Source organism: Rhincodon typus, chromosome 16, assembly GCF_021869965.1.
Source record: "Rhincodon typus isolate 14 chromosome 16, sRhiTyp1.1, whole genome shotgun sequence".
Lineage (NCBI taxonomy): Eukaryota > Metazoa > Chordata > Chondrichthyes > Orectolobiformes > Rhincodontidae > Rhincodon > Rhincodon typus.
The window spans coordinates 55,532,572-55,558,945 of record NC_063347.1 but is presented as its reverse complement, the minus strand read 5'-3'; the positions used below and the strand labels follow the sequence as shown (position 1 = coordinate 55,558,945).

Here is a 26,374-nt window from a genome sequence, read left to right as displayed (position 1 = left end):
ATGATATTAGAAAACTCTGTGTGGTTCCACAGGTAACTGGTCCTGAACCACCAGATATTTGGACTCACTTGTATGCCAATGCACCAGAGAAGTGCTTCTGAATGTAGGTATCCATCACCGGACGGAAATGAAAATACTTGCTGTCCCGCAGCAAATTTATTACGAATACCTGGGAAACAGAGACAGTGTTAAGTTAAATAGCTGCAGTACAAACCAGATGGCATGCTGATGTTAGCAATGCACATTAATGAAATAGCACTAAAAACAAAATTGATGGCAATCTGAAGAAAAGCAGAAAATGATTAAACTAAATAAAGGATCTGTTCTAATCAAGGGCACTGATTAGAAACAGTAATCTGACTTTCTCTCCTCAGATAGTTACACCACAATCCTGTACCTCCTGCATATTGTTGATTGGTTGAAATTACTCTATCCTACCCTCATGATGCTCATACATTGTTGTGGGTGGGGCAGTAGGTTTGTGCTGCAGAAACAGACACTGGAGCGGGGGAATTTAAAGAAAGAGAGGCTTAAATGGATCAGAGGGTGATATGTGCAGAATACTGGAGAGATGGGAGGGTGGGGCGTGGGGGTCAGGATATTTGCTCTGATGCAATGTCTCATTCCCATAATCCAGTCTGATAAATCCATCAAATCTACTCATCCCCACTACTGAGTCCAATAAACCTTACAAATCTACTTCAAATTTAACGGGTGAACATAGAGTAAAATTCAAAGGTACAGCGATGATGAGATTTTAAAGTTGTTGTTTTCATCATTGCAAAGTAGAATATAACATCTTCCATTTAACAGTGAAAGACAGCAACTGGCTAAAGTATCAATGGACAGACACATCTTCTAGTGGTTTGACCAAAGTCATGAGCTTTGGATTCATGCAGCGTTTTAACAAAGAAAAACTGACACTGAACCACTGAGAATGATAGGCGACCAAAAGCTTGGCCAGAGATCTAAGTTTAAAAAGTAGCTTTCAAGGAGAAGAAATACAGGTTAAGGGAGGAATTCTTATATTTTATGAATTAGGCATCTGAAGATACAGCTACCAATGGTTGAGTAATAAAGATCAGGAGGGATGAGACCTATACAGATGGTATGGGTTATACCTAAACAGAACTGAGGCCAGTTATCTTGCTGGGTGAGTCGTTAATCTTGTAGGGAAGGGTGTTGGAGTGTGGGGATATGGCAACTAGGAGGTAATACTAAATAGGAATACCAAGATGTGAAGAATATTGGGAGAGATAGATAGTTCTAGAGTAGGCAACGGTAAAGTCTTAGGTGGGTTGAGCAAGATGAAAAATAAGAAGTATGACGCAATTTTCATGTAGAAATATGACGATGTAGTGATATCAGAGACCTGGCTTAAAGAAGAGCTGGACTGGATGTGAAATATTCCTCAATATGAAGTGTTCAGAAAAAATAGAAGAGTAAGGAAAGGAAGAGGAGTGGCAAGATTGATTGAGCAAAACATTCCAGTGCTGGAGACAGAGGATGCCCCTCACCAGTCAAGGTCAGAATATATTTGGTTCGAGCTAAGGAATAAAATAGGTGCATTCCTATTCATCCTATTCCAGGATGAGGGTGTCACTGGCTGGGTCAGCATTTATTGCCCATCCCTATCTGATCAGAGGACAGGTTAAGAGTCAACCACATTGCTGTGGATCTGGAGTCACATGTAAGGAAGACAAGTAAAGATGATAGTTTCCATTAGTGAACCAGATGGGTTTTTCAACAATTAACAATGGTTTCACGTACATCATTAGACTCTAATTTTATTGAATTCAAATTCCACCAAATGCCATGACAGGATTTGAACCAAAGTTTCTGTATTAATAGTTAGGTCATAGCACCACCTGACGATCGCCTCTCCTCAAGCGTATGCTGTTTAATATGATTCTGCCAATCTTGGGGACTTACAGCCAATACACTTGGCATCACACCTGCACTGTTTGCAACAAGCAAGATGCTGACCATGCCCAACCAGACCAGCACCGCAAAACACACAACAGAATGTCCAATTTTAGATGTAATTCTGCAACTGGACATTTTCTGGACAATCCTAGTGTGAGAAGAATTACATTGACAAACAATTTAGGATTGCCAGTTGGGCTCACAGTGTTGCACAGTAATGTGTACTGGAAGCTATATACATTAGTACACAGGGTCCTGTTCCCTGTAGATAGAAAGAAAATGCAAAAATACGATGTCTGTTGGAACTCAACAAAACAGGTGACAGCCATTTGCTGGTTCATTTTTCAGGGCAATGCCCTGACCAATCACAGTCAACCTGCTTGGTTTAAAATTTAAACAAAGCCTGGTAGATAACTTTCAATCAGTAATAATGGGTGCATTCTCTATGGTAATGCCTCTACCAATCAGAGTTCACTTGGCAACCAATCAGCACTCTCTTCTTGCGTAGTATAAATGTAGGTTTTCCCCTTGAATTGGTATTCTTTTGAAATGTCCTTATGAGTGCAAGATGAAAAGCTTTGACGAAATGTGTCTTCTTCAGCAAACTCAAGTTTTGTATCATCAAACACCAAAAAGTTATGAAAAACTATAAAACTACAGGTTCAGCTAAATGGAGAGTTGTACCCAGTTCTGAAAACAGGAAGGATGGAGTGCATATAGAAAAGATTCACAAGAACAGTTTCAGGAATAACGAATCTCACTTCTATAAAAAGACTGGAAAAGTTAGGGCTACTGTCTTTGGAGAAGACAAATTTGAGATATCCAAGATCACAGGTGTTTGGAAAGAGTGGATAGGGAGAAACAGTTTCCCATTGGTGAAAGGACTGAGAACCAAAGAGAACAGATTCAAGGTAATTGTCAAAAGAAGCAATAGTGACATGATGAAAAATGTTTTCACACAGTGAGTTGTTATGATCTGGAATGAACTGCCTTAGCGTATGGTGGAGACAGGGTCAATTGTGGCTTTCAAAAGGAAGTACGTCATTATCTTAAAAAGAAAAAATTGTTGGGTCATAGGAAAAGGCAGGGGGTAGTGCTAGGTGGTTATCAAGGGAGGCAGGAATGTGGATTTGTGGTTCCAATCAGGTCAGCCATGATCTTATTGAATGTTGGAGAAAGCGCGAGGGCACGAATAGCCTACTCCAGCTCCTTGGTTTGTAAGTTTATAATTACCCCTTCTTAGGGGCAGCATACACATGATAGACAGAATGGTCACCTTCTTTCCTGTACCACTCTGTGATTCTATATGCATAGGTCAGATTGGGAGTAGAGATATCTTGGATGGGTGCAGAGCTGGAACAGGTTACAGAGCTTTCAGCAAAACAATTGGCAGCATGGTGGCTCAGTGGTTAGCACTGCTGCCTCACAGTGCTAGGGACCCTGGTTTGATTCCACCCTCAGGGACTGTCTGTGTGGAGTTTGCATTCTCCCCGTGTCTGCGCGGGTTTCCTCCGGGTGCTCCGGTTTCCTGCCACAGTGTAAAGATGTGCAAGTTAGGAGGATTGGCCATGCTAAATTGCCCATGGTGTTCAGGAATGTGTAGATTAGGTGGGTTGAGTCTGGGTAGGATGCTTTGAGGGGCAGTGTGGACTTGTTGGGCCAAAGGGCCTGTTTCCACACTGTAGGGATTCTATGATGAAATAGGGAATTCAGAAGGGACTTGTAGCAAAGATGGCGTGTTAACATTAAGGTATTGAGAAACAAGGAGTCAATGAACTCGGGTGGGTGAATGAAATTTGGTATTATTAGCTCATAGGGCAACAATCTGGCTTATTTTGTGTCTTTCTGGAGCAGCTTATAAGATGCATGTCTGTAGTGAGTGCCCATGATAAAGATCATATCACTACCACAAGGCAGGAAGTACATTAGTACAGTATTACATTTCCATCCCAATCACCTCCCTTCTCATGCAAAAACATTGCAGGTATTATCATTTCCATTGTAATTTACCAAAGTTACCCAATATGCACATAACTGTCCTTATACTTCAGCAGCTTCCATTGCTTTCAGTCAAGAAAATAGTTTTACTCAGTAGATGTACACTTTTTGAGTGTGCTGAAGATTTGTACAGTGACTGAGCTTCCAATGTTCAACTCTGCAATAGATTTGCAGTCTCCTTAAATTGTTGCTTTTTGCCATTTCACCTTGATTTCACTTCACTCATACCTATTACTACTACTGGCTTAATTTTATTTTGCTATTGGAAAGGTAGCTTGGATTTTGCACGGTATTGGTCTTTGTGCTGGACTACTTTCTGTGTTCTGCAGGTATATTTCTTCACTCGAGGATTGCCTTGTATACATCTATGCTGGATTTGCTTGATTTCTTTATGATTCCTTTTGTGATGAAAGGGTGACATGAAAGGATGATTTTTACTATGCCTCTATAGCGTCTGAATTCTTCACTTATAAACTGAGGGCCATCATTGTTTGTCACAATGTTGGAATGACAAAACGGCTAAAGTGTGCTTTCAAAGTGCCCGATGTGGTCCATGATTTTGTTGCTCACGCTTGTCCAGTAGAGCATCCTCCTGCATTCCTTAGACTCAATTCCTTGGTGACTTGCATGGCTGCACTTTACCATCTCTCCTTTCAACTCCTTAAGGTTAATGACTCATTTGTACAAACTGCCATCTGACCTGTCAATTCATCTCTCTATGCCTAACATGCTTCTGCGACCATAGGAGTGTCCTTGATGCTTTCAGGCCATTGGTTCATCATTACTTTTTGTCATACTTGGGAGAGTTGCATCTTGTTAGATAGCTTGATGGTTTCCAGAACATATAGAGTTGCTTCTTCTTATTGGATCCAGAAGCTATCACACTCCATTGTAGCAGTGTCTACTTTCTTCATTGGCAGTGCTGTGTTTGACATCATACCAGCGATGTAAGCTCTGCCAACTACATATGATATCTCTGCAGATGGAGTAACATTCTTTGCAGAGGCTTTGGAGCAGATAGCAACACCTTGAGGAAAATAATTTGAAGTGGCTTGTTGTTGGATTCAACTGTCACTTTGTCTCTTCCAAGTCGGCATTGATGAAAATGTGCGTAAGGAAATACAATGGTCAGGCACTATTTTCTTGATCTGAATGTAACATCATTCTATTTATATTAACACCTGGAAGAAAATGCAACCGGTTGTCCTTGTTGCATCAGAGTTGCTTCAAAGTCCTGCCCTGCTGGTGCCATACTCCAGGGTGACTTCATCATTTATGTCATGGTATTTCAGCACTGGCATTGTTGTCACTAGTTACTTTATTTTAGTGAATACTGCTTCTTGCTTTGTGCCCAATACTACTGCATGCCCTTGGCAGTGAGTTGGCATAATGATTCACACTCTGACAAAAAAAATTAGTCAAGAATTTTGCCAAGAATTTGATCAATCCAACAAATCACTGTATTGCTTATACATCATTGCTGCATTGCCGCTACAGCTCTCATCCTCCTGTGATCCGATGTAAGACCTTTTGCTGTCAGTATGCATGTACTTGACTTGGCACATTTTTAATTGCAATTTTCTTTTCATTTGATTTCAGGTTCATCAGACGATCTCTGATGAGTAATTACACTACATTTTGATCACAGTCAACAATGGCTTTTTCCATTGTATCTCTGCATTTATAAACTAACAGATCATCTACTATTGATCAACTCTGGCAAGATCACTAACAATCTCATGCTGCCTGCCTCGATACTTCTCTGGAGCTGTAGAGATACCAGATGGCGTGCACAACCGTCTGTATCACTTGCCTAACTAAGATCTGGAACTCCAAATCTTTGTTTTGTCAGTGCAATGAGCTCTCATCGTAAAATGTCCTTTATGTAGCCTTAAACTTACTTTTGAGGGTTTCATTTTAAGATCACTATGTTATACCGCTTTGTACAGTTCTGTGAAAGTCATGATGTCGCATGATGCACCGATGTCTATCTGGTACTTTAAACCCAGGACTGGAGATGTTTTCCTTCTGCAGTCATCATTCCAACAGTCATAAACCATTTATTTTCTAACTACCTGACAAACTAACTTGTAGTATGAAATAGATTGATATGTCAGGACCTTCAGCTGTTACCTTCCCAGTAGACACTTGTACCCACCTTGCTGTGTTTTCTTCCAGATGAACACTTGTGTATAAAATGATTCGGCTTCCTGCAGTGAGAACACTGCTTTTTCTAAGCTGCACATTCCTTCTTTTCCTTTATGTAATGTCCTCTGCAGTGTCTGTTTCCTGTCCTTTGTCCTTCTGTCCTTTTGGCTTTGAGTGTCTATCAGCATAAAGTCAGATTTGGTTTGTTCCGCCACGGATATGTTCTTGTTACTAATTTACAACCTCAGCACTTCTGTACATGTTAATTACTTTCATGAGAGTAATTTCCCCCTCTTTCAGCAGACATGGTCTTTCCACAGGATCTCTTATGCTTAATTCAATCCTGGCTTTAATTAAATCATCTTTTAGTTGTGCACATTTACAAAATTTTGTGAGCTGTGTTAATGCCGCTACATATCCATCAATGAATCTTTTTCACCATGTGCCCTAATATTGAACATATACCATTCATAATTTATGTTCCCTTGGGGTTCAATGTATGCCTTCAAGGCTTTTAACATTTTTGCTGTCTGTTTTTTCTATTCTTTGGGGAGATTTGGGTGCTATACACCTTGTCTCCCCAACAGTGATAAAATTGTAACTATTCGTAGCTACTATTTTTTAAAAATTAAATCTGCTGCAATCTCTTGATTTTGCTATTATGAGCTCAGTTCAGTTTCATATTGCTTTTAATTTTGAACAGTGCTGGGAGAAGAAAGTTTGTTTCTTACCCAGCGACTTCAGCAGTGCCTTATCTCTTTGTTCTTTTACCGTGGTTTCCAGTGTCTTTTTTCAGCTTTCATTAGCTCTGAATGTTCCTGTTTTCCTCTTTTAGTAGTTGTGCTGCTATATAGCTTTTCAACACTCAATTTCCACTCTAGTCTGACACCACATTACCAGTTCACAAGGCAACATTCAGGCTTGTACTGTGTCTTTATTGAACTGGCTGTCAGATAGATAGCTACAATCAGTACTTCATGGTCACATGGCTACAGCAAGGCAGTAGGCACCACAGAACAGTAATACATTTCTATTCCAAATATCTGACATGAGTTAGGATATGGATAACAGAATTTTGAATGATCTCAAACTTACAGAGTGTATAAAATTGGAGGTCATCTAGGAATATATTGGTATAGTTTGGAATAATCCTGTCTAGAGGTGACCAAGGTATTGGTAGGGTTCAGCAGGAGATGAGGTGAAACAGTGGTGTAGATTGATAATGTAACAAAGATAGCATATGACGGTGATGGAGAAGGTACAGGGTCAGAAGCTGAACTCAAGGGCAAATTATACTCTATTTATGATAAGTGTGATTCATTCTCATACAATAGCCAGATAGAGGGATGAAGCCAGTACTTAGGAAATGCAGTGGGAACCCAAAGATAGTAGCCTTGGTATTCCCAATAAAGAAATTTTTGTTCCTTTTGGTAGTCCTGATGAGCAGTGTGACATTTGAGGCAGTGGCATGCAGTACAATAATAAGGTGCTTGCAACGTACCTTTTTAATCCATTTATACTATGGGTGATTGAGAGAGAGCTGGAAAGGAATCGAGAGAGAAGTTTGTGTTGCATTGTGTTATGTACTGGAAGGATTAGATGAGACAGAGTGCACTGGTTGGTGAATACAAGCAGTTTGAAGTCAGTCATTCCGAGGAATTAATCATCTTTGTTACGAGGCTGCATGCCCGCTCAGCAGAGAAATAGAAGATAAATTTCTTTGAATGAGGTATATTCAAGCTAGGGGCAATATGGAGAAAAATGTCATGTGGCAGAGGCCAGGATATTTGGGCAATGCGAACCCTGCGGCTTACTAAAGCTACCCAACTGACACAAATAGGTCTGAGCAACAAGAAGTCCTGGGATTTGAGTTGTGAGCATTTAGCTGAGAGGTTATGCATCCATGGTTTTTATTGTTGGCCCTTTGAACTAAAATGTGACTACTGTAAGAATAAATAAAAACACTCATCCTACAGTTTAACTAGAAATCAGTATGTCTGTCTATATTCCATATACATGTCTGATCATTAAGAGAGAGGAGAAGGAAGAGGAAAAAGAGTGGAAAAACCTGCAATTTTTATTATCATTTGCATAATACAAGCCAAACACATAACCAAAAAAGAACCATAATCCTATCAAAATAAATTCCTTTATCTTTTAAAATTCCGTTTTCAGAGAAATGGAACCCCTAAACATGTCAACATTACAAGCTATTGTTTCAGTTTGTTCCTCATTGCAGCAGAGGTACCTTTATATCTTAATATTATATCTTTAATTTTTTTAAAAAAATTAGGGATTGCTCCTTTAGTCTCCAATAGCTGGTCTCTTTTTTTCAGGTGCAATAGCTGCTGAGGAAATGAGTGGATCAAATCTGTCATTCAAACTGGGAAATTGTCAGGTGGGTTATTTTACAGGATGATGCAAATATAAGCTTCATTATACTTCTGACTTCTATTTTATTAAATAATAATTTGCAAGCCACTCTTTTCATGCTCATTATAGTACTGAGACACACAGATCAGAAAGGTCTCATGTCTAATTATGCTGAGTTAGTGGTCAGCCTGCACAGGGACAGGCTTGGTGGCCTCATCTTGCAAGGGTCATGAAGAGAAAATGAGCCAGAATTTCTCCTGCTAATTCTTATCTATGAAGTCTTCTAGAATGTAGATCTACAATGAAAAAGGCCATGTACCCTTTTAACTGTCCAGGTTTGGATGTGAGAAATGACCACTTGGCAGATATTCAGTCATGGGTGTCTAAAACCTCAGCAAGGATCCAAACCTTCAAGAAATATGGGAAACAATTCAAGAGAATAAAACAAAATGAAAAAGTTAACTTTATTCTGCAATTTGACAAATGCGGTGCTAGAAATGTTGGTTCTAGAAGATAGAGAAGAAATTAGATTTTCTTCAAACCACATGACACACTGGGACATAATTTCCAAAAACCTTACTTTCCAACTGCCATTAGAGTTATTTTCAAATAATCTGTTCAGACATGTTATGGCATACTCCCAGGGCAGGTGGGACTTGAACCCAGGTGTTCTGGTACAAAGACAGGGTTAATACGCTGCATCGAAGAGCCTTCACACTGCAACTGTATTTCAGACTATTTCATCTCATAGTCTGACAATGCCAGGAAATGGTTGGATATATAATTTACCAAGTTAATGATACTTACCAAGGATTGAAATACAAGCAGCCCATATTTCTCTGTGTTGTCATCTAAAATTGTAAACAGCGTATCTAAAATATCCTGTAAAAACTGGAAAAGAGAAGAGATTTAACCAGGGAAATTGCTTCAGTATCAGTGATACCCATTCACTGAATTTTTACATTGAAATTAAACTACTTCAGAGTGTGGGCTAATATTTTTTAAATGCTATTTAGAGTTAATGCTACAATAAAGTGTCAGTGACTTGGATCTTCTTTCCAATTATTCATGGCTCAATTCACCATTCAGTGAGGAGTCACAGAGACAAAGAAAGATCAGATTTGACAATTTAACTTTACTTATTGGAGATACCACTATTGTCCTCTGCATCCCCTGCTATGTCGTACTAATTGATATTTAATGATCCAAACTTGTACACAATGATACCAGGTGGGGATTTGATAGGTGTCCTCATGGTCACTGCTGTCTGATTGAGGAGTTGGAGGCATACCAGTACCCATGGAAATATAATCCAGTAAGTTGTTATTCTCTCTCTCTCTGAGAGTTATGAATACATATTGAATATGCAGAAAAAAATAATTCATTTACATTCTAACTGCTGCTGTCCAACATTATTAAATCTTTCCTGAGACTGTATTAAATCTCTTGAATAATTCAAGAATTGTCCCCAGCCTTTCTTTTCTCCAGACCTGCTTTGCTGATCTGTTGCGCTCTCTCTTTCTCTCTCTCTCTCTCTCTCTCTCTCCACACACCACCCCCTCTGCCCCCTCAAACACACACACAAGGCAGTGGGCTGTACCTGTAGTCTTTTGGGCATTCTTGCAGCGTATAGCAAGAGAAAAGGGAGCTGATTTGGACGACCCACCTACTTTCATAAGTGCATGGTATGAAGTCACTGCTTACAACTATCCATCACAATAATCCTCATTAATTCTACTTTCTTCTTCTGCGTCATTGCTACATTGCTGTGTCAAAGTCAAGGTTGATCAGCTAGTTTTAACAATCTTGGCCGGTGGCTCCAAGCATTATTTATTTTCCAGGACATTGCAGTAGGCAATCTGGGAGAAAAATAATTGAAGCTTAAAAAACATTATTTTCATTGTCTTTGAGTATTTCAATTGGTTAGTATCAAGCCACAGAGTGGGGTGGGGGGAAGAAACTATTTATCTGACAATCAGAACCACCCAACAGGGAATGAGGGGTCATTATTTTCTGATTGGGACAGGGAAGTGGGGCATTTTAAGGGTGGTCATTTTGGGGGACAACGAGAAGGGCATGATGTCGTGATTGTAACGAGGCCAGCCAACTGAACCTCATTGATAATGAGTTCCCTGATTGATCCAATCAAGGAGCCCTGGCTGTCATATTAAAAAGGGTGTGTCAGAGATACTAGACAACAAGGTGCAGGGCTGGATGAACACAGCAGGCCAAGCAGCATCATAGGAGCAGAGAGGCTGATGTTTTGGGCCTAGACCCTTCATCAGAGATACTACCTTACTATAGTCAAAGACTATTCATGTGTAAATAAGGAGTGACTTGGTGATGAGACTAAGGCACAATCCTGAAGAAACTTGCTCTCAATAGTCATCTTTGAGCTGAGGTAAATATTTCTTAAATCATGCCTTTGTTTGAGAAGCTTGAGTCATTTGACCCTGCTGTTGAGTTCTGGGCCCAGTATGAGGAAAGAATGCTTTTTTTTTTTTCTGGGCAAACAACATTGTGGCAGATTAAAAACAATGAGTAATTCTCCTGACAGCCTGTAGAGCTGCAGCTTTATCTGTCACAAGGAGCCTAACTTCCCTGAGGCTCCAGGTACTAAAGCTTTTTAAGAATTGACTGACATAGCTTAAAAATATATGACCTCAAGCCTCCTCTAATTCTGAGATGTTATCATTTTTGCTTGGCAATTTGAGAACCAAGAGAATCTGTATTGGGATTTTTGACTAGGTTAAGATGACTGGTGGAAGCTTATGAATTTGATTTGACCTTCAATGAGATGTGTAGAAGCTGTCTGGTATGTGGGATTAATGATGTAAGTATACAAAAAAAGTCTGCCAGCTGAAGCACAACTGGACTTCAAACAGGTGCTACAACTGACTTAATAAAAACCAAAAGAGCTGTGAATGCTGTAAATCAGGAACAAAAACAGAAGTTGCTGGAGGAGCTGAGGAGTTCTGAGGAAGGGTCACTGGACCTGAAATGTTAACCCTGTTTTTTTTCATCATGGATGCTGCCAGACCTGCTGAGCTTTTCCAGCAACTTCTATTTTTGCTACAACTAGCTTTATCAATGAAAAATGTGGCAAGTGGAGCATAGGAGTTGTAGGGGATTCCAATGGAAGTGGACACCCTCGCCAGTCTGACTAAGCTTGAGGAACACCACTTGAGTGCAGGCAATGACATAGTCTCATTCAGGACATATCCTGTACAGAAGAACTTCAGGTTGGCCCACAGCAAGACCCCCAAAACAAAGCCAAGCCTTAGTTAAAATTTCCTTCAGGATCCTAGTTGACACGTTGTAGGTTGTTGCCAATATGTGGACTTGAGACAGTAAAAGAATCCTATTAGATCTAAACTAAGGAAGATAGCTCATAGGCCATATCTAGGAGAGTCTCCAGGAGAGTTCATACCCTGGAAAGTCTACCTACATCTGGTGTGGAACAGCTAAAATGCTTAGCAACATCAAAATCAGAACCAATTGAGATATTAAATGGTCATCCAGTTCCAATGCAGGTTGATACAAGTGTGGCCATGTCAGTGATTGTAGAATCAGTTTTTTTTTTTTAAAAAAAGTGTACTGGACTCTTGTGCAAAACTTGCACAAGACTCTGCTCAGCTAGGCTGCTAACCAATACTGGCAAACCCTTCCAGATTAAGGGTACAACTTTGGTTGAAGTCTTTTATGAAAAGTAGCTAGTTCAGTTAACAGTGATTGTAGTAAAAGGCTCCGGCCCAATCTTGATGGGACGAAATTGGTTGAGAGACTAAATTACATCGTCTTGACACTTGACACTTTTTTTGATTACAAAAGTCCTAATTAAATTCCCAAAGGTCTTCCAGGAAGGTCTAGGGACTATCAGAGGAACCAAGGCCACCTTGCATGTTGACCTGGAAGCAATTCCACAATTCTGCAAGGCTCAATCAGTGCCATTTGCCTTCCAGGTGAAATCAGAAGGCTGGAAAGTGAAGGAATCATCAAACCAGTCCAATTCACAGAATGGGCAGTACTGGGCGCACTGTTTTTGAAACATAAACAGAAATTGCTGGAAAAATTCAGCAGGTCTGGCAGCATCAATGGACAGAAATCCAACTTAAAGTCTTGGGCCCGGTGACCCTTCTTCAGAACTCCTCTCTAGTCTTCTCCAGTTCTGAAGAAGGGTTAGTGGACCCAAAATGTTAACTCTGATTTGTGATAACCACGGACCACAAATCCTTACTTGCTCTGCTTAAAGAGGACAAAGCAGCGATGTCCATAGCTTCAGGCTACATTCAGCAGTGGGCTCTAATACTAAGTACTTATAATTATAAAGTTAGAAAACCATCTGGGAGGCTAAGTAATGATTGCAAATGCATTGAGCTGCTGCCCATTAGTGGATACACCAAGGTAGCATCCCAAATGGAAGAGTTTGTTGATATTAAATTTTCTGGAAACAGTCCTAGACACAAAGAATTTGTTATTTCTTTAAAGTTGAATAGGATTTGACATAAGGTCAGCTCCATACCATCCATCATCCAATGGTGACAGAAAGAGCAGTCCAAACTTTGATGGCAGGCTTGAACAGCCTGACTAGATGTCAAGTTGTCAGGGTTCTTTTTTGGTTAAAGGACCACTTCACATGCAACAGCAAGGATAGCACCAGCAGAGTTGATAATGGGCAGAAGATTCTGCACTAGGTTTAAGTGTGATCTTCCTGGACCTGGGGGAGAGGCACATGAAATGGCATCAGGTACTCCAACGCCAGACACAAGACTGCCAAGCAAGAGTCAGAGTCATAGAGATGTACAGCACAGGAACAGACTCTTCTGTTGAACTCGTCCATGCTGACCAGATATCCTAAATAAATCTAGTCCCATTTGGTTCCTATCCCTCTAAATTCTTCCAATTCATATACCCATTCAGATGCCTTTTTAAATGTTGTAATTGTACCAGCCTCCACCACTTCCTCTAGCAGCTCATTCCATACACGCACCACCCTCTATGAAAAAATTTGCCCCTTAGGTCCCTTTTTAAGTATTTCTCCTCTCTCCTTAAACCTATGGTCCCTAGTTTTGGACTTTTTCCCCCCCCCCACCCCACTCCGATTAAAAAGACCTTCTCTACTTACCCTAAGAGAGACAGTTTGATACTTGGGATAGTTTGGTGAAAGAATCATGGAAAAGACTACGCATGGGTAAGGCATGGTTGACATGAGGTCAGGACCTGTGATGTGTCCTGAATGAGCATGTGGACCATATGAAAGCCATAAATCTAGCGCATGGTGTGGGAGAAAAACATAGCCTGTCCCTCGTAACATTTGGGAAATGCTGCCGGAACCTGTGGATTCACCATCTCCGTCAAGAGTTGTTGAATCCTCTGAATCGGAGATGGACTTGATGCAGGTAGCCACCTGGACACCTTTGCCACTGGAAAATGAGAGTGAAATTCTACCAAGGCGCTCATGGAGCAAGAGGCTTATTAAATGCCGCCCATATTGGACTCTGAGTGGAGGAACATAACCTGGTGATGATACGCCCCAGGAGGCTCTCCAAGAAAAACTATCAGCGAATGTCTGCACACTCAAAGTGGGAGGGATGTAATGATTGTAATGAAGTCAGCCAACTGGGCTTCATTGAATGAGTTCCCTGATTGGGGCTGTTACTCTGGCCTAGAGATACTGACACACTGGTACCTGCCTCTTAATGAGGCAGTACTATAGTCAAGGACTGTTCATGTGTAAATAAAGGGTGACTTGGTGATAGGTTAACGGCTCCTGTGGTAATAGTTTTAAGAATGTCGAATCCGGGTTGACACTCATTACACTGTATAAAACTATTTCCAACAACTTTGTTTGCTTATTTCCTTCAACAGACTCTCCTGCAATAACTTTCAACTTTTGAAACTCACTACTCATTTATACTTTATCTTACCTTCTGCCCTTTTCTAGTCAACTTCATATAACAATTTCAGCCACTTATCTCCTTATTTCAATTAAAAGTGACCTCCTCAGCTTAATATGTTGGAGGTTGGAGATTCTCATTACGCTTGCATAAGGGGTAATGGAAACCTGGTGAAGGCCACAATGTTTCAGTGAGACCCATAATCAACATTCAACACTGCGAACAGTGAAAATATTTTGTATTCTACTCCACTTGAGCATTCCCATATTGAGAGGGACAGACTAGAGAGAAAGAATAATAGTAAGAAGGGAAAGATGAGATGACAGATGATCAGAATGGAGAGTGCAGTGACGAGAGATGAAGGATAAGGAGGAGGAGAGAGTTGGAACAGAGCTAAGAAGAGAGGGAGAACTCTGGGTAGATATAGTGGATGTGAGGTGAGGAAAGACAAGTGAAGATTGTAAAGAAGGAGGATAAAGGGGGAAATGTAGAGAAGAGGCAATGGACAGTGGTCAGGTGACACAAGGATGTATGGGTTGAACAAAATCGAATAGGGAAAAGCAGTCTTTTAAAAAAAGGAGAAAAGATCAGCCTGATGAAATAACATAACATTTCTTAAATTGAATCATAGGCTGCTGTATCTTTTCTGAGCATATTGTTGCAATAACGTTTTGAACAACATGATCTAAATATTAACTGACTTACTTTAACTATTTCTTCACCGCTGACATGACGCAGTCTCCCCAGGATATCCATCACTCTTTCTGGCTGAGCTTTCCATTTCAAAAGGGCAAGGAGGTCAACTGCAACCAAAAATTTGGTATTATACTTAGTAGATATTATATTGGGTGCTATTTAATTTACCCACAGAGAAGCATTGTAGTAATCTACTCATTCACCATGCCTCACAGTCTTGCATTTTTTCCTTCAGTTGCTTGTTGGAGCCTCCAATTTTCAATGTCAATGAGCAAATTACTAAGGGAAAGAGTACATGAGGTGGTTCGCTATTGTGTTCCTAATGTGCTTAAAGAAAACACAAGTCCCCTTCTTGAAGGCTCCTTTGACTTAAGCAGCCATTGATCCTTTAGATTCTAATTCTTCTGAAAACACCACCAAAAATTAGCTGGTTCCTCTGTTGAACCTTAGAAACACAGAAAATTGGAACAGAAGGCTGTTCACCATTTGAGCTTGCTGCACCATTCAATATGATCATATCATCCAACTCTGTACCCTGTTCCCACTTACTTCAAATACTCCTTCACTCTAAGAACTATATCTAACTCCTTGAAAACATTCACTGTTTTAGCTTCCATGAAATGGTTCAATCTGAAACTAAGTTCCTAAATCTAAAATAGAAAACTTTCAAAGGTACGAAAGCATATGTTGGCTGTGATCGTAATAGCTAAATCTGGTAAATTGGGTAAGACATGACAATGGATAGACTATGGCTAATATTTCAGGAATAAATATAGATTGTAACAATTATACATTCCTTTTTGGTGCAAAATTACAACAAACCATGCTCCAACAATAGCTAATAAAAGATATTAAAGATAGCATTAGATTTAAAGAGGAGTCACATAGTTCTTAGAAAAAGTACTAGAAAACAGGGAATTCCACTCTGGTTAGCCTAACATACTGTAGGTAAACTGCAGGTAACAAGACACTTAGAAAATATCAACATTAGTAGACAAAGTCAACATAGATTTATGAAGGGGAAAACATGTTTGACAAACCTACAGAAGCTTTGAGGATGTATCTAGTAAAATAGTTAAGCGAAGAATACGTTGTTTTAGATTTTTGGAAAGCTTTTGATAAAACCCTACATATATGGCGACTGTGCAGGATTAAAACATGTCATGGAGGTACTATACAGTACGGACCGAGGACTAGTTAGCAGACTGGAAACACAGTGCGAGTATAAATGATCTGTTTTTTGGATTAGGTGGTGGTGACCAGTGGGATACAGCAGGGATCTGTCTGAGTACCAGTTATTCACAATCTATATTAATGATTTATTTCCAAGTTTGCTGATGACACAAGTCAGGAGTTGTGAATAGTGAACACAAAGTACAGAGGATTCAAGGAGATTTAGATAGGTTAAGTGAGTGGATAAATACTTGTCAGAAACTTAATGTGCATAAGTGCAAAGTTATCTATTCTATTTCTGTGAAGAAAAACAATAGAAAATTATTATTTAAATGGTGATAGATTTGGAAATTTTAATGTATAAAGGGTGCTGGGTGTTTGTGTACACCTGTCACTGAAAGCAAGCACGCAGATGCGACAAGCAGATAGGAAGGCAAATGGTATATTGGCCTTCATTGCAAAGGGATTTGAGTATATGAGCATGATGTCTTAAGGCAGCTGCAACAGAATCTTGGTGAGACCATACTGGGAGTATTGTGTGCAGTTTTGATTTCCTTGCAGAAGAAAATATATTCTCTTCATCAACGGAGTTCAGCAAAGAGTTACCAGGCGGATCGCTCAAAAGGCAGATTTTCGTCATCGGAGAGATTGGGTCATTTAAGGCTGAATTCACGGGAGATTAGAGAGGGGAAAAAAAATCGCATTGAAATGTATAAAATTTTGACAGGGTTGACAGACTGGATGCAGGGAATATGATCCCCAGCTAGGTGATCTCGAACAAGGGGCGACTGTATCAGTACACAGGATAGACTGAAAATTTAGGACTGAAATCAGGAGAAATATCTTCACTGATAGGATGGAGACCCAGTGGAATTCTCTATCCCGTAAAGTGGTGGAGGCCTAGCCACTGAACATATTTAAAAAATAGGTACATTTAAACACTAAAGGTGTCAAGGGGTATGGAGAGAGAACAGGAGTATAGCATTGAGGTAGGGAATCAGCTCATGGTCATATTGAATAGCATAGCATACTTAATGGGTTAAAAAGCCTCTTATGTTTTCTAGAAGCTTGATCTGTTTACCAGAATATTGGAACAGGATTAATCCATTTAGTTCCTCAAACTTTCTGTCAATGAGATCATAGTTGATCTGTTACCTAACTCCATACATTTATTTTGTACCTTTATGATTCCCCACGCACTACTTACAATGCCACTTATCTTTGTGTCATGGACAAATCTGGATATATGGTGTTCTTAGCATCCGAGTCATTACTATCTATGGTGAACAGTTCAGGCCCTATTTGGTTCTTTTAAATAAATAACAACAGGACATCTCATTGTCATAATGTTAGAGGCCCACTTTGAAGATTCATGTCTTGGGGCATCATAGAAAATTCTGTGCGAGAATCTATAATTGTTACTGTTGCTTATCCTAGAAATGAACAACAAAAATGGTAAGCATTCATTTGGCAAAAGAACTAAGAGCCAGGCGGTCTTGCACGTAGGTTTATTCAACAACACCAGCGCACAAGATTGTCCTCATAATGTATTATACTAGATATATACAGTCAACCTATGGTGTTCAGGCTGGTACATGTGGGTCAGTCAACGTTGAAGGTATATGTTTATTTGCCATGTGTCATATATGATGATTGGTAAAATGATAGACAAGCTAAGTGATCCCATAACCAACGTATGAGATCTAAACTCTGCAGTGCCGCCACATCCAGCTGTGAATGATAGACAACTAAACCAAGCACTGGGAGAGAAGCCTTCACCACTGCCTCACTGCCATTATTCATGACTGATCGCCACTGCTGCCATCGCTTCATTGCTGACTATCGCTGCTGCCATCTGGGCCCACAATGGCCCCAGTCTCTGTCACGGTCCGTTGCTGCGTCAGCCACCTCGCTTCAGAGTCTCTCTCTGGCACCACTCCGGGCATCAATGATGCTGGCCAACCATCAAAGTCCCCAGGAGCTGCCATCACCACCTCCATGGCTGAGCACCAAAGGCTAAAGAACCAAAAGAAAGAAAGGGAAAAGCAGGAAAATGAGAAGCGGTCGGAGCAGTTGGGCTCTGGTAATGAGCCCTACTCCACCACCATCTTGGATCACACCTTTGGTACAAGCATTTGCAATAATCTTCAGACAGAATTTCCAAGTGGAAGATCCATCTCAGCATCCTCCTTAGGTCCTAGCATCACACATGCCAATATGCAATTCACTCCACATGGTATCAAGAAACGGATACTGCAAATGCTTTAATAACATTCGACTGAAGACTTGTGCTCCAGAACTCACAGCTGCCTCAGACAAATTGCTCCAGTACAGCTAGAACACAGACATGTGCCTGACATGGAAACTTGCCCGGATATATCCTGTCCACAAAAAGCAAAAATCCTACGTGACCAATTACCATCACACAAGTATTGATTTTCAGTAAACTGATGGAAGAGGTCATTAATTTTGATTTCAAGTGGCACATGATCAGAAATAGCCTGTTTATCGATGCTCAGATTATGTTCTATCAGAACCACTCAGCGCCTTGTTGTCTATGTTTGGATCAAGGTTGCAAAGGTATTGAATCCAAGAGTTACAAGGTGTAGAGCTGGATGAACACAGCAGGCCAAGCAGCATCAGGGGAGCAGGAAGGCTGACGTTTCGGGCCTAGACCCTTCTTCAGAAATTTCTCCAGCATCTGCAGTTCCTCCTATCTTCGAATCCAAGAGTATTGTGTTATCATCATTTAACACAGAATTACTATTCTTATTCTGCAGTAGTAAATAGTGTACATTCAACTTACCTGAATTTCAAATAGGTGGACTAACAGACAAACTGAACTTGCAGTTTCAAGCAATTTTTACACACACCCTTTGTCTAGCACACTGCTGCATGGTGTCCTTATAGCCCCTGGACATGTGATATTGACGCAGTCCTTGGCTTATTAGCACACTCATATCTTTTAAAATACTCAGGCCCTCGTGTGTGTGTATGTTTTACTTATTTATATTAAAAAATAGGTAGTTGCAAAAATATTTACACAGAAACAAGAATTGTGGAGATGAGTGTAACGTATCAGTGGTTTGACAACTCTTCCAATATCCTGATAGTATATTACTTCCAAGCAACTTGTTCTGACATTTCGTGACAGGCCTCTGGGATAGGTGCCACTTGAATATGGACTTTCTGGGCAAGAGAATAGGGACATTATCACTCTACTGCAAGCCTCTAATCTTACAGAGATTGAGTTAACATTTGGCTTTTCTCGACCTGCAGATGTTTTGTCTCGTACATTTTGTTGGAGTGTTGGTTTATGTTACGATAGTCAATAGCACCTTATTACGCAAGAGTACCTGTGCACTGTGCACAGTTGGAATACTGTACCTCTCCCTTGGTTGGCTTCTGTTTCTCATCACTGTTGCTTCGTTAGGTGTTCAGGCTTTGTAGGATCTAAGTTCAGTGCACACTTAGGTATCCTAAGTGAACATTTGAAATGCCATAGCATACAATACTACAGGCTAAGTGCTTGAAAATGGGATTAGAGTATAAAGTTAAACCCACTTGCAGTACTTTGAGCAGTTCTGGGCACCACACCTCAGGAATGACATATTGGCCTTGGATGGAGTACAACACAGGTTTACAAGAATGATACCTAAACTTCAGGGATTGTTACGAGGAGACATACAAATTAGGCCTGTTTCTCCAGAACTTAGATGGTTAAGGTGTTACTGATATTTTCAAGATATTAACAGGAAAATAGGGTAGATAAAGATTCTGTACTGTAAAATTCTATGATTCTATATAAGCTATTTTCACTGGTTGGAAATTCTAGAACTAAGAGGTATTGGGGGATATAGACCAAACATTAGGGCCAGATCATTCAGGAGGGATGTTAGGAAGTACTTCTACATATAAAGAATGGTAGAGGTTTGGAACTCTCTTCCACAAGTGGCAGTTGATGACAGATTAGTTGTTAATTTTAAATCTGAGAAAAAATTTGTTTCGCCATAGTATTAAAGGATATTGGCCAAAGGTAGATTTATGGAGTTAGGACACAGATCAGCCATTATCTCATTAAATGTGGAACAGGTATGAGGGGCTGAATGGCCTACTCATCCTCCTATGTTCTTATGCTTGATGATCAGTGCAAACTTAATGGTACGAAGAGCCTCATTCGATGTTGTACAATGCTGTCCCAAATCTAACAGTCTCACCCAGTGTAGGGTTTAAATTGTTGAAGCACTTGTCTCAGTGTACAGTGAAAAAACAAGATACTTATTGTTATACTACACTTCAGAGTGACACCTCTGGATATAGGTTCCCCAGCACCAGTAAAGTTGATGTTTGAAAGCAAGTCCAAACAACTTTTCCCAAGCCATCACATGTCTTAGTTCTCAGATACAGGGCAAATTTTGCAAAATATATGTGAGAATGCAGGCAGTAATGCTTAACATAAAGTCAAGAAACTGCCTAATCTATGTAAGTCAAAGTCAGAGTTGTACCTCTTTTACAAAAGAAACTTGTCATCCACAGACTTTGTTATTCAAATTTTGTGTATTTGTTTAATGTGTTTTCTTATTTTACATGGTTTTAATTGGTAATAAAACACCGCTCTATTTTACTCACGGAAAGCCTGGAATTGGCTCTCTTTCAAATGGTTAACAAGATTAATTGAATTGCGGTAGTTACATGCTAGAAAAGAAATCAAAAATCATTTGATGTGGCTGACCAAGAGAATGTTTAAAAAGAGGGAAACCAATCAGCACTCCTTACCTGGTCACATGACTTGCATGATGTTAGAATGCAGCTGTGTGATGGGTGTAATAAACTGCACTTCCCCCAAAGCTTGCTAGATTTCTGAATCCTAGCTACCAAGCTAATGCTCGGATAGTTGCAGATGTTGCTGTCTGGCTGTGATCCCTTCATATTTTTTGCGATCTTTTAACAGTGAGCTGATGCTGTTTCCTTTCTTTTCCTCCAAGAGATCTTTCTGGAAAGCTTCTTTGAGCACTGATGTAATAACTAGGTCTATTATACAGTCAGACAGTTCAGCTTCTAAGACATCAGTCTTTACCCTTGTCACGGCACCAACTAATGAAATGACCAATTCATTCTTGTGGCTGTTGCTTATAAGACATCAGCCCTGATGTTGAACTCTAAAGTTCACTTTAACAGCAAGTTGATCCTCCAGCATTTAAATCTAAGCAGGATGTCTCTGGTTCTCTTCAGAGGAACATGCAGTGCTGACTTTGTGCAATGCCTCATTTCCAACAATTCCAATGGTTTTTTTTTCACTGCTTGCTTATCTGGTTCTGCATTAGCTAAATATAAAAAGCATAGTTCTATCCTTTGTTTAAAAGCCTAAATTTAGATAAGACATTTGTGGGCCCCCAATTCACGTGAAAGAATGCTTTCTTTATTCACTGAGATGTGGATAATGCTGGCTGGGCCAGCATTTATTGCCCATTCCTAGCTGCCCTTGAGTACATGGTGGAGGACTGCCTTCTTGAACCACTGCAGTCAACATGCTGTTGTTTGACCCACAATGCCCTGAGGGAGGGAGTATTATTTCATGTCTTTGGATTCACTGCAAAGGCAGTGATATAATGACATAACTCATTCAGGAAATGTGAATACAGTCAAATATTCACCAATATCATGCTGTATCTTATTGCATCTCCTCATTGTACCTGGTCAAGTCTACTCTATGACATTGATTTGCACACTCACTTACCCTGGAAGTGCACCCATTAATGTCTTTTTATGCACTTCCTTAGACTCCCATTCATCCATCATGCCATTAATCCTTATATTTATACAATTTTATGCCTCCCCCAGTAGTCACTCTCACCAAATACACACACTCCATTAGTCAATTGTGCACAAGGCATGGTGTTCACTTGTAGGTTTGTTTCTTTGCCTGTTGCAAGGGAATAGAATATAGACACAATTAAGAACAAAACAAACTAAGATGGCCCTCCAGAGATCTTTCAGTTAACAGCTGTAGAAGATGAAATGCTGGAATTCAGTGTAACTTTATCATCTATTGCCTTTGGAAATGGGGACTTCCCAGCTATCTAGTTAGACAATTAAACATCAGCAAGGTCCATATCCCAGAAAACTCATTCATGTTAATTCAATTGCAGCAACCAATGAAGTATGAGATAGTGGGAACTGCCAATGCTGGAGAATCTGAGATAACAAGGTGTGGAGCTGGATGAACACAGCAGGCCAAGCAACATCAGAGGAGCAGGAAAGCTGACGTTTCGGGTCTGGACCCTTCTTCAGAAAATGATTTTCTGAAGAAAGGTCCAGACCCGAAACATCAGCTTTCCTGCTGTGTTCATCCAGCTCTACACCTTGTTATCTCTTAACCAGTGAAGTATGATCACTTTCTCAAAGTAAGGCATTGTCCATCTGCAATGACATCTGGAAGATGAATCATTAAAAGGAGGTTCCTTCTGATAATGCAGTATCATGGAACTTATGCTTACCATGCTCCAGTTTAGTTACTCTCCCTCCAGTTAGGTAGACAATTGGGTTTTCATCTGTTGACATAGGTATAAAGTCTCCACTATGGGAGATGTATTGAGGTTTGCCTAACCCATGACAGCAATAAAGACAAAAGGGGAAATGAAATTGGGAACTGCACCCAAAAGTGTTTCTACTTCTCACCCCTCATTAAGCTATCCACATGCTACTTCATGGCCTGGAGGCTAAGTCGTCCCTTCAGGTGTTAAGTTGATAAAAACAAAATATAGAATATGGGCTGGGAGACCCCAGAACAGAGGACAGGAAGAGATTGTGGCTGTAAGGGCAGCTCCTTTGAGGTATTTTCAGTATTGGAGCTGATTTCCTCATTCTAGGATCAGCAGTTACTGTTTTAAGCTATTGCATTGTTTTGGAATTTTTTTGGAGGAAAAAAAATTAAAACAAAGGCACTTCAAAAAGAAGAAGAGCGACAAAGCAGTGACCACATGGAAACTGATACAAATAGAGAACTAAACCTGCAGTGCTGTCTGTCCCAGCAGTGAACCTGCACAGCTGATTGCCTCTGCTGTTTAGTTTCAAGTGTCTCTAGACACTGGTGTTTTGTCTAAGAAAAATAAACAGTGAAATTCACAGCTGACCTTGGAGAAACCTGTGTGGGGGAGCTCACACCAGGCAAGCAGCTAACTGGATAGTTTTAAAGTGAAACCTTTTACAAAAAAAAATCTACAATAGTGAATAGGCTGTGTTCTTTTTTGTTTTTTTTAATTGAGATCGGTCTCTAGATTAAACTTTAGAAGTATAAAACAGAGGTACTAAGTTAGCCTGTAGTGTTTTCAGACCAGTATGACTGTGCTATTTTCTGGCTCTGCAGATTAAGGTGCAAAGATGGCCTTTAGTGGACCGATGTGCTCTTCCTGTCGGATGTGGGAGATTATGGAGAGTTTCCGTGTTACCGATTATGTCTGCAGGAAGTGTTTTTGTTTGCGAATCCTTTTGGTTTACATGAATCAGTTGGAGCAGCAGTTAGAGGCAATGAGGAATTTACAGGAGTTGGAGGGTGTGATGGATCGCAGTTGCAGGAAGGGAGATAAACCAAAGATACAGTCAGGCAGATGGGTTACCTCCAGGCAAGGTAGGAGGAGTAGGCAGCTACTCCAGGAGTCTCTCATGGCTAGCTGCATCTCAAACAAGTATGCTGTTTTGGAAAATGTAGGAATGATAGTGTCTCAGAAATGCAGCACCGACAGCCAGGTTTCTGATACCGAGACTGGCTCTAATATACAAGGGGTATGTCAGGTTGCAAGCGATTGATTGTGATAGAGGACTCTCTAGACAGAGGCGCAGACAGACATTTCAGCGGCCAGCAGCAAGACATCAGAACGGTGTGTTGACTCCCTGGTACCAGGATCGAGAATATCTCGGAGGATGCAGAATATCCTCAAAGGGGAGAGGGACCAGCAGGAGGTTGTTGTAAACATTGGAACTAATGACATAGGAAGAGAAAAGGATGAGATTCTGAGGAGACAATATGGGAAGTTAGGCATGAATTTAAAAAGGAGGTTTTCGAGGGTAGTAATATCTGGATTAGTCCCAGTGCCACGAGCTAGTGAGGGTAGGAATAGGAGGATAGAGCAGATGACTGCATGGCTGAGGAGCTGCTGCAGGGGAGAAGGATTCACAATTTTTGGATCATTGGAAACCCTTCTGGGGTAGAAGTGACATATATAAGGACGGACTGCACTTAAATTGGAAGTGGACTAATATACCAGCAGGGAGAATTAAACTGTGGAGGGGTGTGGTTGGGACCCAGGGAGATAGCGAGGAAAGAGATCAGTCTGAGACTGCTGCATTTGGGAAAAGGAGCAAGTCAAACAGTCAGGGCAGACATGAACAAAGCAGCGAACGAGGTAGGATTGATAAATTAAACTGCATTTATTTCAAATGCAAGAGGCTAACAGGTAAGGCAGATGAACTCAGGGCATGGTTGGAAACATGGGACTGGGATATCATAGTGGTTAGAGATTTTGCTCAGGGATGGGCAGGACTGGCAGCTTAATGTTCCAGGGTATAGATGCTATAGCAAGATTAGAAAGGGAAGCAAGAAAGGACTGGGATTAGTATTTTTGATTAGGGATAACATTACAGCTGTATTGAGAGAGGATATTCCTGGGAATAGGTCCAAGAAAGTTAATTAGGTGGAACCGAGAATTGAGAAAGGGACAATCACCTACATAGGGATTGTACTATAGACTCCCCAGTAGTCAGTGGGAAATTGAGAAACAAATTTGTAAGGAGATGTCAGTTATCTGTGAGAATAATAAGATGGCTATGGTATGGGATTTTAACCTTCCCAAACATAGACTGGGACTACCACAGTGTTAAGGGCGGGGATGAAGAGGAATTTAAGTGTGTAGAACAAAATTTTCTGATTCAGTATTTGGATGTACCTACTGGAGACCTACTTTTCAGAAATAAGGCAGGGCAGGTGACTGAGGTATCAATGGGGGAGCACTTTGGCGCCAGTGACCATAATCCTATTAGTTTTAAAATAGTGATAGAAAACGGGAGTCTGGATCTAAAAGTTAAAGTTTAAAATTGGAGGAAGGCCAATTTCGATGGTATTAGGGAAGAACTTTCAAAAGTTGATTGGAGGCGGAGGCTGGAAGGTAAAGGGTTGGCTGGAAAATGGAAGCCTTCAAAAATGAGATACTGAAAGTCAAGAGACAGTACCTTCCTGTTAGGGTGAAGGGTAAGGCTGGTAGGTGTAGGGAACACTAGATGACTAGTGAAATTGAGGTTTTGGTCAAGAAAAAGGTGGAAGCATATGTCAGGTATAGACAGCTGGGATCGAGTGAATCCCTGGAGGAGTATAAAGGCGATAGGAGTCTGCATAAGAGGAAAATCAGGAGGGCAAAAAGGACTAAGAAGAATTTCAAAGGGTTTCTACAAATACGTTAAGGACAAAGGAGTAACTAGGGAGAGAACAGGGCTCCTTACAGATCAGCAAGGCTGCCTGTGTGGAACTGCAGGACATGGGTGAGATATTAAGCAAGTATTTTCTATCAGTATTTATTGTTGAGAAGGATATGGAGGACAGAGAACATGGGGAAATAAATAGTGACCTCTTGAAAAATCACTGTAATGCAGAGGTGGTGGTGCTGGACATCTTAAAATGCATAAAGATGGATAATCCCCTGGGACTTGATCACATGTACCCTAGAACTCTGGGGGAAGCTAGGGAAGTGATTGCTGGGCCCTATGCTGAGCTATTTGTATCATCGATAGCCACAGGTGAGGTCCTGGAAGACTGCAGATTGGCTAGCATGGTGCCATTATTTAAGAAAGGTAGTAAGGAAAAGCTAGGGAACTATAGACCAGTGAGCCTGACATCAATGGTGGGCAAGTTGTTGGAGGGAATCCTGAGAGACAGGATTTGGAAAGGCAAGGAGTAATTAGAGATAATCAAAACGGCTTTGTGCATGGGACATTATGTCTCACTAACTTGAATGAGTCTTTTGAAGAAGTAATGGAGAGGATTGATGGCAGAGTGGTGGACTTCGGTAAGGTGTTAGACTGGTTAGTAGGTTAGATCACATGGAATACAGGGAGAACTAGCCATTTGGAACAAGAGATAACAAGGTGTAGAGCTGGATGAACACAGCAGGCCA

The 26,374-nt window shown here is 40.5% G+C and overlaps 1 protein-coding gene across 1 annotated transcript in view; it reads right to left on the bottom strand.

The window, feature by feature from the left end:
• dock3 (dedicator of cytokinesis 3) overlaps nucleotides 1–26,374 on the bottom strand; it is an 821,127-nt gene that overhangs the window by 183,353 nt on the left and 611,400 nt on the right. The window contains exons 16-18 of the mRNA XM_048606243.1: nucleotides 15,048–15,145; nucleotides 9,253–9,336; nucleotides 69–169 (exon numbers count right to left, since the gene is read on the bottom strand). Coding sequence (XP_048462200.1) covers nucleotides 69–169; nucleotides 9,253–9,336; nucleotides 15,048–15,145 — 283 coding nt within the window. The remainder of the gene's footprint in view (nucleotides 1–68; nucleotides 170–9,252; nucleotides 9,337–15,047; nucleotides 15,146–26,374) is intronic.